At 43.0% G+C, this 14,841-nt stretch overlaps 1 protein-coding gene across 50 annotated transcripts in view; it reads right to left on the minus strand.

Annotated features, from left to right (window-relative positions):
- The window catches only part of ATXN2 (ataxin 2), a 141,168-nt gene that overhangs the window by 1,232 nt on the left and 125,095 nt on the right, over positions 1 to 14,841 (minus strand). For 12 of the 50 annotated variants that reach the window (XM_019038818.4, XM_063694338.1, XM_019038817.4 and 9 more), the window contains 4 exons: positions 11,203 to 11,256; positions 3,775 to 3,920; positions 2,579 to 2,806; positions 239 to 407 (listed from right to left, as the gene is read on the minus strand). In XM_019038818.4, the coding sequence (XP_018894363.4) occupies positions 239 to 407; positions 2,579 to 2,806; positions 3,775 to 3,920; positions 11,203 to 11,256 (597 nt within the window). Of the gene's footprint in view, positions 1 to 238; positions 408 to 1,595; positions 1,671 to 2,578; positions 2,807 to 3,774; positions 3,921 to 11,202; positions 11,257 to 14,841 lie in introns of all 50 variants that reach the window. The other 38 variants (XM_063694359.1, XM_063694350.1, XM_063694348.1 and 35 more) reach the window with 5 other exon arrangements.

Here is a 14,841-nt window from a genome sequence, read left to right on the forward strand (position 1 = left end):
CTGCTGCTTCTCATCAAGCCAAATCCTGTATACCATCAGAACACACACAGACTCGGCTCCCGGAAGCCTCAGGCCCTGATGCTGAACTGATCGTCACAGTCCCTCCTGTGCACACTCCTGGACGGGTCTTGCTAGTTCTCAAATGCGGGGCTTGAAGCACTGGCCCTGCCTGCCATTCCACCTGTGCGAGCAGAATGCTTTGGGGTGCCCCGGCGGCCCCTGCACACACACGCCTCACCTGAAGGGTGCGTCATATAGGGGAAATGCGCTGTTGTCGAGACTGGAATGGGCTGTAGTGCACTTTGAGCGAGGGCGGCCTGGGGACCGCCGGGTGGCTGTGTCGTCATTAGCATCATTGGCGCATGGGCAGTTGGATGAGAAGGAACCATTCCTGACTGTACATGAGCCTGAAACAGAGAGCTCTTTTACGCATACAGGCAACATCTCCGGCTTCAACAACATGTCAACTGTGTTCCTTTCACTGGGCTGGGACTCTCAGGAAAGGGCAATGGTGGGCCTCAGGGCCCGGTTCTGTTCTCTGGGGACAATCTCTAGTAGATTATCTATTGACCTGAAGACGCGCTTCACCTTTGGGCAGATCCTGCAAGGGTCAGGGAGCAGGCACCAGGTGAGCCTGGGTAGAAGTCAGGGCTGTGCTGTCCTAACCCTTGACATTTCTGATCATTGTATTCTATGTATGGGGTAAGATCTTCACAAAGATTAGACACTGGATCCAAGGGCAGCTTTCTCAATATCATACAAGATTCAATGATGCTTCAGAATCAGGCTGCCATGTGGGGCCTGAGGTAGTTTTGCAGATAACATCCCTTTCAAATAGGAAAGCAGATTACATTAATAAGCAGAGACTGTCACAGTCCAGTATGTGAATTACTTGGACCTCTGTTCATTTGCCTCTCTCCCTCTGCTTCTGGTCTGCTCACCAGGCAGTGAAAAGAGACTCTTAGGCCCCCGTGACTCTCTCTGAGATATGCTGATGGAGGAGGAGGAGGAGTTGGAGTTTTTAATGGCTCCAGTGAGATGGAAAGGAGTAACCTGAAGTCATCTGGGCCAGCCCAGTGCCTCTGTACCAAGTTCAACCTGGTCTCACTCACTGTCAAGTTGGAAAGGTGATTTTAGTCAGCCCAAACAGCTGGATTCCAGCTCTGCAGGGGGTTGGCAGGGCCAGGAAGAGCCCTTGTTTCCTTTTTCCCACACTGTGCACTGTTCTAGACTACGATAAGCCTTGGATGAAATGCCATTTTTACTCTCACATATTCAAACGGGCACATGGCAAATTTGAGCTTCCCTGTGTTAACCTTTTTGCCCTTTCAGCACAAAAACAGAGTGAGGTTTTAGGGATCCCTGACTTACATGTAAGTTCACATGCCTACTTAGCCACCAGCCTCTGCTAGACACCTACAGGACCCCAGCTCTTATGAAGCTGACTCCACCAAACCACGCTGGCCCACACGGACCAAACCGGCTTCCCTCCCCACTATCAAAAAGCAAATCAACTGCAGTGCGCTACACCACAGAACCTAAACTTTGCAGGGTGAGGACGCCCAAACTTCCCAGAGCTGTGGAACTCTACTTACAAGGCAGCCTTCTGAGAGATAGATCCAACTGAGTCGCATCTCTAGCCCACACCTTGCCAGAGCCTCACTGGCGCACTATTTAACAGGAAATGGAATTCACTGTGGCAGGTCTCACTTAGACCCGCCTCAGAGAGTTCTGTTATGAAAGTAGCAGAGACATCTAATACAGCCAATTCACCCGTAACAGCCCCAGGGAGGGCCTCAAGGCCAGCATTAGAGCCCAACTTCAGTGCAGCTCCTTCTCCTCATTAAGACAATCCCCTGGGCCCTGGAGTGCAGGGACCTTTGTCAGCAGCTGATGCAGACAGCAACCACTGAGATGGCAAGCACACCTTTCACCTATAGCAGCTTACACTGGAGGTGAGCTCCAAAGTGCTTCCAGGGCTGCTCTTAAAGAAAAATGGGACCACCTGGGTGCTTCCAGCTTCTAGTTACACTGCACCAATGTCCAAGGCCAAGCCCTCTCAAGAGTACAACTTATGGTCAAAGCAGATATATGGATAACCAGGGAAAACAATTGGAGAGATGTGTCTGGAACTCATGTGAGTAACAATCAAGTTGACAGGCCCTGGTAGTCACTTCGGAGAGCTGAGACTCTGTGAAGGCCATCATCCCTGCCTGGCTTCCAAGGTAAGTGTGTAGGGGAATATATATGTACACATATATATAGTAGTGAGGCTATATAGACGTAGCAAAGCAGACACAGAAAGGAAAGAAGGACTGGGTTGCATTCCAGAGTCAAAGATATTTTTAAGGTCTCAGTTGGAAAACTAAAGGACTGACCAATCAGCACCTTCACTGATCCCATGACAAAACCACACAAACATTCCCTTAGGGCCAGATCACGTGTATTTGAGAGGGAAAGGCAGACAGGCAAATGGCATGACACACAGGGTTTCCTAGCTGGGAGAGCCTCTAGCTGCTTACTGATAACCTTCACATTCTACTTGGCCTTCACAGAAAGTTGGCTAAAGCTGGTTTACCTGAGGTACGTGGGCCATGTGGGGTGGGTTGGTATACGCCGGCTGAACGTGAGAAGGATGGATCGTAAAGACGGTCTGTTGTGCTGCTGGGAAACTATTCTGTGGCGACTGCGTGTTGGAGGCAGGTGTCATGGAGGGTGGAGTTGGCGCAAGCCCCGCATGGTAAATGGCTGACTGCTGCTGTGGACTGGCCAGATGGAGAGCCTGGGCGGCCTGGTGCTGATGGTGCTGCAAAGCGACAGGAAAGAATTGAGAAGAAAACTTCTTTAATGAAAAGCAGCCAAGGGATACCCACAAAGCTAAGCTTTGCACACTTGGGCCTATGATGAGGGGCACTGGAAAGTACATGGGAATGTTCAGGGTGATAAGAGCAAGGCTGGAGATGCCTCCCATCTGGACACTCCTTTCTAGGGTACAGAAGCCTGATTCTCAGTCTGGCAGTTAGAAACTTCTGAGCATACATACTAAAGTCAAAAAAGACTACTGCCCCAGGGAACTGATAGATATCAAAGACATCTTTAACTGCCTCCATTAGCAAACATAATTCAAGAAGCTCATAGGAAAATAACCTCATCACATAAACCTTAAAAATTAAAATTTAAAAGTCCCAAGCAAATAGGAATTTGCCTTATGAACTTTATGTTAAATTTGATTTTTCATTACTGCAAGTTTCCAGAGCTTATCCAATCACCTTGTTATCAACATGTATCTTAAATGTGATTTTTTTTTTAAATTTTTTATTTTTTTGAGACAGAGTCTCGCTCTGTTGTCCAAGCTGGAGTGCAGTGGCGCGATCTCTGCTCATTGCAAGCTCCGCCTCCCAGGTTCATGCCATTCTCCTTCCTCAGCCTCCCGAGAAGCTGGGACTACAGGCGCCCACCACCACGCCCGGCTAATTTTTTTTGTATTTTTATTAGAGACGGAGTTTCACAGTGTTCACCAGGATGGTCTCAATCTCCTGACCTCGTGATCCACCCGCCTCGGCCTCCCAAAGTGCTGGGATTACAGGCGTGAGCCACTGCACCCAGCCTTTAAATGTGATTCTTAAAACCACCACCCCAGGGGCACAGCTGTATCCATCTTCACGAGGGTGGACATGCCATGTGTTCTGATGATGCGATACCTGGCACCTGAAGAAAGCACTCAGATACTAGGATAAGGAAACCACTCCATGCAGACCTCTGAGTTGCCCTTACCTGAACAGGACTGGGTGCAGGATGACTTCCACCATGTTGGCTTTGCTGCTGTCCAGTGGGGGTAGCTGAAGGCTGAGGGTGTGGAGTATGTGGGTGCAGGGTAGCGTTAGGGTGCGCATACTGCTGAGCAAGGGAGCCCGTGGAAACTAAAGTGAAAGAAAAAGGAGCATGTACACAACCGATGTGTGACAACCTCCATCGCTCCTCTACACTTCATCAACTGAACTTTCTTGATGGTTACAATGCATAACTCATGCCACTACCAATTTCTATAGATGACTCCATTTAAACCATCCATTGTCTTGAAAAAATAAGTGTAGCTATTGCTTAACAGACTAGCATTTGGTTCATATAATACAGCTCTACATATGATATTAAAATCAAATTAGTTTGCATTTACTCTTAACGGTCACTAGGTTTTCCCAAAAAGGCGACTTGAAGGCATAGGCAGAAACTACTCAAACAAGTGCATTTTAGGTGCACACTCTTTAGCTCAAGGCCATCATCTGGCTAACCTCACCATGCTACTGCCCTGGAGCAATGTCCTGAGGGCACAGACTATATTGGGTGTGGTGGGGGATGGGGGTGCGGGCACTGTGTATGGTATGTGGCAAGGCCAGGGATCTATCATCAGAGCCGAAGGACCACAATCTCTCTCAGCTAATCACAGGAGCCCCTCTGCCACTCAGTTTACTTTCCCAGGCCCTAATGGAGGATCTCCCATCTTTGCTTTATGAAATAAATATAGAAAAGTAAACTCCCTTCTGAGTGCCCCAGCCCTTTGGAAAGAAATTTACTAGACTAACTTCAAAGGACAACATGATGGGCCAGTTTAAATCAAAATAAAGATAAGAACTGAAAGCCAGTTCTTTGTGAATCTCAGCGTGGGCCAAACCTTGGTACAAAAACCATTTCTTCATGTCTTTCAGTTTTTTGTTTTTTGTTTTTTTTTGAGATATAAGTCTCACTCACTCTGTTGCCCAGGCTCACTGCAACCTCTGCCTCCCAGGTTCAAGCAATTCTCCTGCCCCAGCCTCCCGAGTAGCTGAGATTACAGGCATGTGCCACCACGCCCAGCTAATTTTTGTATTTTTAGTAGAGATGGGGTTTCGCCACGCTGGCCAGGCTGATCTCAAACTCCTGACCTCAAATGATCCGCCCACTTCAGCCTCCCAAAGTGCTGGGATTACAGACGTGAGCCACCGTGCCTGGCCTGTTCATGTGCTTCAAAAACAGTAAGTTGAGAATCAGAAGCAGAGTAGGATGTGTTCACTGCTTCCAGTGACTATGGACAGCACACTGATGATAAAAAACTAACCTCCACGAGGCAATGAGCTGACAACAGAGCGTTCTCAAGACAACTCTAGCAAGGTATAGTTCCCAGCCCTCTCTTGAGAAACGAATCCTAAAATCCCTCAAGATAATAAGCCCATACACAGAAATGATTCCAAAATAGTTCCCCACATTCTTCATATAACGTGTTAGCAAACACAGACATATGCAGGACTGATTGGTGAGAGAAGCAAGCACAGCTTTGGGAACAGGCACCCTAGTTCCAGCAGTCTGGTAGGCAAGGCTGCCGAGTCACCAGCATAGACGGCTCTGGGTATATTCCACGTAAATGGTGTGCAGAGGGTTAGGCTAGGCACATGGAGCAGTTCTATAACCCTAGGTGTTGTAGGGCTAAGGGCCACCAACTCTCCAGCCCAAACAGTTACGTCTCCAGCTGCAAAGCTATCTCTCAGCAGGGGAAAGGGCAAGGCAAAGAGCCAGTTCTAGGATCACCTGTGCATCCACTGCCAGTGCCACAGCTGGCATTAATATTCCTTCATATCCAGGTTAGACGGGATACAGCAGCTTTGTTTATACACTGGGAAATTTTTCCAGACTGTAGGAATTAACATATGCCAGAACATTTTAACAAGAAAACTGTGGCAACATAGTCTCTGAATGTTTTTAAGAGTAGTGAATGTCTTCTGGGAGCTAGAACAAATGATGTACAAACGATGAAGGCTTCCTGAGCTTCACAGTCCCATGAGTCTATGAAGACAGTCCTTTTTTTCTAACTTGGTGGCTTATTAACAGGCCCTCCATCATCATCATACTTATTAAGTTTACTTCCAGCTCCCCCAAGTTGTATAGGCACTGACTTGGTCTAAAAGATTTGATGTAAATTTCGAACCTGAGTTTGTTGTACTTGTAAAAATCTTACGTTCATTTTAAAAATGTATTTATTTGTTTAATTTTTGACAGTCTCGCTCTGTTGCCCAGGCTGGAGTGCAGGGGCACCATCTCGGCTCACTGCAACCTCCGCCTCCCGGGTTCAAGCGATTCTCCTGCCTCAGCCTCCCGAGTAGCTGGAACTATAGGCAAGCATCACCATGCCTGGCTGATTTTTATATTTTTAGTAGAGACGGGTTTCACCATGTTGGCCAGGCTGGTCTTGAACTACTGGCCTCAAGTGATCCATCTGCCTCGGCCTCCCAAAGTGCTGGGATTACAGGCATGAGCCACTGCGCCCGGCCATGTTTGTTTATTTTTGAGACCCAGTCTTGCTGTCACCCAGGCTGGAGTGCAGTGGAGCGATCTCGGCTCACTGCAGCCTCCGCCTCCTGGGTTAAAGTGATACTCCTGCTTCAGCCTCCGAGTAGCTGGGATTACCTGGCTAATTTTTGTATTTTTAGTAGAGATGGGGTTTCACCATGTTGGCCAGGCTGGTCTCAAACTCCTGGCCTCAAGTGATCCGTCCATCTCATCCTCCCAAAGTGTTGGGATTACAGGTGTGAGCAACTGCACCCAGCCTAAAAATTTATTTTTGAATAATAAAAAAGCCACATGTAGCTAAGTAGCTACTACGGTGGTCAGTGCAGTTTTGTTGTTGTTTTGAGACGAAGTCTCGCTCTGTTGCCCAAGGTGGAGTGCAGTGGCGTGATATCAGCTCACCGCAACCTCTGCCTCCCTGGTTCAAGCGATTCTCCTGTGTCAGCCTCCTGAGTAGCTGGGACTACAGGCGCGCATGGCTAACTTTTTTGTATTTTTAGTAGAGACAGGGTTTCACCATGTTGGTCTGGCTGGTCTTGAACTCCTGACCTCAGGTGATCCACTCGTCTTGGCCTCCCAAAGTGCTGGGACTACAGGCGTGAGCCACCGCGCCCAGCCACAAAACGTTCTACTGGATAGTGATGTCTACAGTTGTCCATGGTCCCCTACTGTTAAACCATTAGCACTAACCCCTACCGCCACCCCAGCCTCTTAAAAATGTCATTTGTAACAATCTAAATCTGTCTAAGGAAAAGCAATTCCCAAATCCCAAATTCTGTTCATGGAGGTTCATAAAGATACAGTACGGAATCTCAGAGGTTTTTTTTTTTTTTTTTTTGGTAACTTTATTCAAGAAATTTTGTACTAAAAAGTTTGAAATTTCACTTTTAAATACCTTCTAAGCAAAGTATTAAGAATATTAAAAAGTAACAATAAATATAGAAAATAATTATGCCCATGAAATCTCATAATTTAAGTTATTCATCAACTGGAAAAATGTAAAAATCTTTAAATCATTTGAAGAGAAAAGTAAAGATGAAATATTTTTACTATGCATTTTTAAAAGGCATCTCTGCAATTTAAGTTTACCAGTATTTTAAGACTATAATACGGTTTTCTAATCTATAGCTAATTTGCATGCATAGCACAAATACCCAAGCTGAGTGAATGTACATAGGCTTTGTTTAAAAAAACAAAACCAAAATCCTTTCCCTACCTAAATACCAGTACACTGCAAGGCATTGATTAAAAACAAGACGAACAAAAACCACAAAGGATTTGTAAAATATGTATCATACGTTGTAAACAAAATTTAAAAAGAGTTAAATAGAAATATTTCCCTTTGTTTTTTTTGTTCTAGCTCAAAAGATCTGAAAGGAAGTACCTTAATCAGGAATTCTTTTCCTCCTTGAATCTGAAATTGGGAGAAATGGAGCCGGGCACGGTGGCTCATGCTTGTAATCCCAGCATTTTGGGAGGCCGAGGCGGGCGGATCACCTGAGGTTAGGAGTTCGAGACCAGCTTGGCCAACACGGCGAAACCCTGTCTCTACTAAAAATACAAAAATTAGCTGGGCGTGGTGGCAGGTGCCTGTAATCACAGCTACTAGGGAGAGTGGGGAAGGAGAATAGCTTGAACCCGGGAGGTGGAGGCTGCAGTGAACCGACATCATACCATTGCACTCCAGCTTGGGCAACAAGAGCGAAATTCCGCCTCAAAAAATAAAATAAAATAAATAAATAAATAAATAATAAATTGGGAGAAATGTGAAACTTATACTTTAAATCAATACTAATAACAAAAACACAGTTCGGTTCCTTGATAGGCCAGTTAAGTAAGAGTGATACAAAGCAGGGTAGGAAGAAAATTTAAAAGCCAAGGAAAAAAATAGCTTGGAAGACAAGAGAGACAAAAAAGGAACCAGAGGCCGAGGCAGGTGATCACGAGGTCAGGAGTTCAAGACCAGCCTGGCCAAGATGGTGAAACCCTGTCTCTACTAAAAATACAAAAAAAAATTAGCTGGGTGTGGCAGCAGGCGCCTGTAATCCCAGCTACTCTGGAAGCTGAGGCAGAGAATTGCTTGAACCTAGGAGGCGGAGGTTGCAGTGAGCCGAGATCGCACCACTGCACTCCAGCCTGGACAACAGAGTGAGACTCCATCTCAAAAGAAAAGAAAAAAAGGAAACAAGATAAGGTAAAGAAGGAAAAAACACAGGAGAATCAGGGGAAAGGAGAGTGGAGTGGGAAGGGCAGGGGGTTCTGACCCACGCATATTATTTCACTGCTTTCGTTATATATGCTCATTCTGGCTAAAGATCCCAGAGAGGTTAAAAATAAAGTTAATTTTATTTGTAATTCTGATTTATTCATCAGTTAAACTTCTATTTATAAAACTTAAGTAGTCTTCATAAAATCTTTTAGATTAAAGATAATCAAAGACATATGCTTCTTTGGTCCAGACCTAGTCCAGAAGTTTCCCACTCAGTGTTCCTTGACATAAATATTTAAGATTCTAAACATATGATCAGTCAAAACTCCTTAATAAAACTAACCACATTCCAGAACTAGTTTCCTCAGCTGTGATCTCACTGAAGCAAATTAAGTACAGAAAGCTGTGTGTTTAATTTGTAACTAGGTTTTGTCATTTTGACTTTGGATGCACAAGTCATAAGAGATCACCAGCATTGTAAAACTTATAAAACAAAACAAAATCTTCCAACTTGTAAATCTGATGTTAAATTCAGAAAAAGGGAAGTGAAGGAAAGTTGAAAACTCTAAAAGGGGAATAAAAGGCAACTTGACCAAACCATCATAAAATGGCTTAGAACAGGGGAAAATGAAGCAGCAGATTAAATTAGCAGCCCAACTGTTAGTTTCTCTTAAAAAGTACTGATACTCCCTTTTAGGGGAAGTTGTGCTAAGGCAATTAAGGCTTAGGTGTAATGATTAAGGACCTTAGCTACTTACCAGGAAAACAACACCAAACTACTAACAGAGACAGTAAGATGGTGAGGATAACTACATTTGAGACCTCAAATTGAGTACATAATAAAATCACCTACTATCTTTTACACACTACAATCACAGACATAGTTTCCCCTTTAATAGTATATACATACAGCAAGACTCCTTTTTAAAGAGCATCTATTAAAGGATTAAATTTAACATTTCCTAGCACCAAATAAATAATATATATATACACACACACACACACACACACACATACACACACATATATACGTATGTATGTATGTATCAGCTTATTTTTGGATACCAAGTCATGGCATAATTAACAAAGATTTAAGGTCAAATGCATTTTAAATGCTAATATGGCATTTAGTAGAGTCAGACATTGAGTCACCCCAAAATAACTCAAAATGTTGTGCCTAACATAAAATTTGAATCCTTAATATCCTCTAGAACACAACATTTCATACAAGATGACAATATTAATGGCACAAATTTCTAAAGGATTTCTACAAATATTAGTACTCCTTCCTATTTAAATACCAAAGTCCAAGACTAGCCTTATTTTTATTTTTTATTTCGAGACAGAGTCTCTCTCTGTTGCCCAGGCCTGAGTGCAGTGGTACAATCTCAGCTCACTGCAACCTCCACCTCCAGGGTTCATGGAAATCTTGTGCCTCAGCCTCCCAAGTAGCTGGGACTACAGGTGCGTGCCACCATGCTTTTGGTAGAGATAGGGTTTCACCACGTTGGCCAAGCTGTTCTCGAACTCCTGGCCTCAAGCAATCCACCCACCTCGGCCTCCCAAAGTGCTGGGATTACAGGCATGAGCCACCACGTCCGGCCCTTATTTTTACAAATTGCCCTACAAATAGGAAAAATGTACCTTACAAGTTCATTTCCAAAAGAAAGCTCTGCCCAGACTTTCTCCATGAAGGAGCAACCATTTCTGTACTTTTTGCCAGGTGGGGAGAGGGGACCTGTGCTGTCTAAGATAATGACCTGAGAGGTCATGATCTCTTGCTTAAGCTCAAGATATCCTGAGGGGTCTGCTTCCTGAATATTTTATTTTTTGAGACAGAATTTCTCTCTGCCACCCAGGCTGGAGTGGGTGGCACGACTTCGGCTCACTGCAACCTCTGCCTCCCAAGTTCAAGCAATTCTCCTGTCTCAGCCTCCCTAGTAGCTGAGATTACAGGCGCATGCCAGCATGCATGGCTGATTTTTGTATTTTTTAGTAGAGATGGAGTTTTACCATGTTGGCTAGGCTGGTCTTGAACTGCTGACCTCAGATGATCCACCCGCCTCAGCCTCCCAAAGCGCTGGGATTACAGGTGTGAGCCACCGTGCCCGGCCCTTCCTGAATATTTTAAACCTTTAGCCATGCACAGGACTGAAAAGTTTTTCCCTTAGTATTTCATCAATCCTATTCAATTAAAAATCCTGGTAGGCATAAATTTCTTCTTATCAGAATATAAATAAACATTTTAAGTTTATACCAAGCTTGTGGCTTGGGGTATGTGTGTGTGTGTGAATATAAATAAACATTTTAAGTTTATACCAAGCTTGTGGCTTGGGGTGTGTGTGTGTGTGTGTGCGTGTGTGTGTGTGTGTGTGTGTGTGTGTATAAAGCTGTTTAGGAAAAGTTTCTCTGAACAAGGAAAATATTAGGCATTTCCCAGTCACATTTGCTTGGTATGCAAAAATTGATTTCTGAAACAACTCCATTTTTCATTAACTCCAGCCTTCTTAAACTGGGTATTTCCATTTTAAAAACTGAATTATTTATATATATAAATACTTTCAATAATTTGACTGGCACAAGGAAAATATTGTTCAACAAGTCTACTCCCTTAACATGTATCCTTTAAAAAGTGTTTTACTGTACAATTAAAAATTAGTATAAAAAACCCAACTCACTGGCAAAGTAGAAAGAAGGGCTTGTCTCCTTGTTGTATGGTAATTTGGGACATGCTGAATTTGGGAAATAGAAAGGTAAATTAGCCTTTTGAGGTGTGCATTTTCTGAATTTTCTGGAAAGGTTGACATATTAGCAATTTCTTTTTGTATTCATGCATAATTCATTTTTATAAGAGATGACAAGCACTTTAAACACTGCTACAGAATTTTAAAAGAAAGGACAAAACCGGAAGACACTGTTCTTCTGTACTTAGGTGTCAAGTTGTCATGCTGACTTGCTTAAAAGTGAAAGGAATAAAATCATTATCTAATAAAAACACCAACATGGCATTCTACTGAACAACCTTGATATAAATCATGTACCAAAATAAAACAATATTTTACAAGTTTAATTCAATAGACACACAATTTTGCAAAACATTACTAATGGAAATGTCATTATCCTGAAAGATTATCTAGTAACGGATCCAAAAATTTAGGATCATAGCAAGAATATAAACATGAATATTATTTCTTATTAAAACATGTCTACATAAAGGGGTAGGGTATTTGAGTGTATTTAAATACACCTGGAAGGATACACATCAAAATGTTAAAAGGCAGTTGTCAGGTGGAGGGATTATGGATGCTTTTCTTTTTTTTTTTTTTTTTTTTTTAACTTACTGTATTTTCTTACTTATCTGCATTAAACTACCAAAAACAAACCAAAAAAGGATTCTGGATCTAATTCTTCCTAATGGCTCTAGTTAGTCAGAAAAGTTGTATTATTACTGTTTCTGAAAGGTAAAAGCATCGCCATAAAACAAAATTAGATGGATTAGAAGAGTAGATGTGAGGCTGGGCGTGGTGGCTCACATCTGTAATCCCAGCACTTTGGGAGGCCTAGGCAGACAAATCACAAGGTCAGAAGTTCGAGAACAGCCTGGCCAAGACGGTGAAACCCCGTCTCTACTAAAAATACAAAAATTGGCCGGTTGTGGTGGCGCACACCTGTAGTCCCACCTACTTGGGAGGCTGAGGCAGAAAAACCGCTTGAACCTGGGAAGCAGAGGTTGCAGTGAGCTGAGATCGCACCGCTGCACTTCAGAATGGGCGACAGAGTGAGACTACCTCAAAAAAAAAAAAAAAAAAAAAAGAAGAAGAGTAGATGTGAGAGGAAAAAAATTAACTTCTTAGAAGGGATGGGGTAGAGGCAATGATGGAAGTTGAGACATCAAAGAGGCCGGAGGCAGTGGCTCACACCTGCAATCCCAGCACTTTGGGAGGCTGAGGTGGGTGGATCACCTGAGGTCAGGAGTTCAAGACTAGCCTGATCAACATGGTGAAACCCTGTCTCTACTAAAAACACAAAAATTAGCCAGGTGTGGTGGCGGGCACCTGTAGTCCCAGCTACTCAGGAGGCTGAGGCAGGAGAACTGCTTGAACCCAGGAGGCGGAGTTTGCAGGGAGCTGAGATCGCACCACTGCACTCCAGCCTGGGCGGCAGAGGGAGACTCCGTCTCAAAAATAAAAAAAAAATAAAATAAAAAATAAAAAAAAAAAAGAGGCTGGGCACAGTGGCTCACGCCTGTAATCCCAGCACTTTGGGAGGCTGAGGCGGGCGGACCACGAGGTCAGGAGATCAAGACTATCCTGGCTAACACAGTGAAACCCCATCTCTACTAAACAAAATACAAAAAATTAGCCAGGCATGGTGGCAGGCGCCTGTAGTCCTAGCTACTCGGGAGGCTGAGGCAGGAGAATGGCGTGAACCCAGGAGGCGGAGCGTGCAGTGAGCCAAGATCACGCCACTGCACTCCAGCCTGGGCGACAGGGAGAGACTCCATCTCAAAAAAAGAGACATCAAAGACATAAGGTTTTTGACAAAAGCCCTTTCTAAGATAGCTAGAAAGAGGACAAGGTCAATACTTTTTTAGAATAAAATAATTCTCCTATTTTATCATTTAACTGTTCAGTAATGTTAGCATATTTGTATTAAACATACTAAAAATTTAAAAACAATAATCAGGATTTCATTTTGCAGTCATTAGTGGTCCTATGTTTTCAATGCCTTTGGCTATGGCTATAACAATTAATGAATGAGAAAAGGTGACATAAAATTGTCACCAACATCTGGGTGCATGTTCTTCTGTTTGCATTAAATGTTTTAAAAATCTAGATATGATGTAGCTTAAAAAGAAAAGCACAATTCATACTCAAAGTATTTGGTTCCTTTGAGAAAATTTATGACAATATATTTAATATATTTATAAAATATAAATTGTTCAGGGAAGATGAGTATAAAATTAACACTTCTATGTAAGTTTGTTGTAGTTTATAAGAATGTACTTCAAATTTTGTTTATATTTGATATAATAAGGCTTTGAAAGTCTAATAATTCAAATAAATCACTGAAGATTTAATGAAGAACATGCTTAAGCATGGCTTATGATGGCATAGAACAAAACAATCCTTTCTAATGTTTTCTTTTTTTTAAATAGAGACAGGGTCTTGCTCTGTCACCCAGGCTGGATTACAGTGGTGCCATGATAGCTCACTGTAGCCTCAAAGTCCTGGACTCAAGTGATCCTCCCATCTCAGCTTCCTGTGTAGGTGGGACTACAGGCATGTGCCACCATGACTGGGCTTTTTGTTTGTTTGTTTGTTTTTTTGGTAGAGATAGGATCTCGCCATCTTGCCTAGACTGGTCTTGAACACCTGAGCTAAGCGGTCCTCCACTTCAGCCTCCCCAAGTTCTTGGATTACAGGTTTGAGCCACCATGCCCAGCTCCTAGTGTCCTTTTTAGGGACTTAAGCACCACAAAGGGAATCTTGATTAACTAGTGACAATCACAACAAGTCCACAGCCTTGCTCCTAGCCTGCCTCCATACAGACAGCAATTAAATACCACCTGTGTAAACTGCAGGAGAGTAGTTCAGATTTGGCTGAGTAACTTTTTCCTGGCATGAAAGAACTGGCTCTAATGACTAGTTCATTCCAGATTTCACTGGACATTAGATCTAGTGCTTTGTTTTGTTTGCAACATTTCCTATTTGCCCACACATAAATGGACTTTGGGGTCTAAGGCCCCACTGCTCTTCAAATGGACATGTTCTAGGAAGTAGTTATGAAAATCATCTGTACCTCAAACACAGTATTTACCCTATAGGCTGTTTCAAAACCAATGAACATTCATCCAAAAGATGAAGCCAGATGTTGGCAGTGAATGAACACAATAAGGAGAAAGATTCGGCTCAACATTACAGTATTATTGCTACAATGTCTCAAAAGCATGCGTACACAAATAACTACTCTCCAAATGCAATGGAAATTTTAGCTTAAAAGTTTCAGATCTGATTCCAAGGGGAGTATGCCAGAAAATGGAAGGAAAGAGATGTTCTTTCCACTTGTTAAATCATGATGTATTCACCAGAAATGTATAAACAATCATAATGAACTTTTAACCTAAGCCTTTAGCAAACTGGAAAATTGTTAAAATATATACAAGTTGCATAAAAGCCAGCGTGATAAATCAATCGTGCCTTTGCACGCATATTCAGTCCCCGTTAAGACAACTAAAGACAAGTCAAATGACGGGGTCATAACCAAAATAATAAACCAAGTTAGTTTGTCAGTATCTTTTACAATTAAATTACGGA

The sequence above is a fragment of the Gorilla gorilla genome, chromosome 10 (genome assembly GCF_029281585.2).
Source record: "Gorilla gorilla gorilla isolate KB3781 chromosome 10, NHGRI_mGorGor1-v2.1_pri, whole genome shotgun sequence".
Taxonomy (NCBI): domain Eukaryota; kingdom Metazoa; phylum Chordata; class Mammalia; order Primates; family Hominidae; genus Gorilla; species Gorilla gorilla.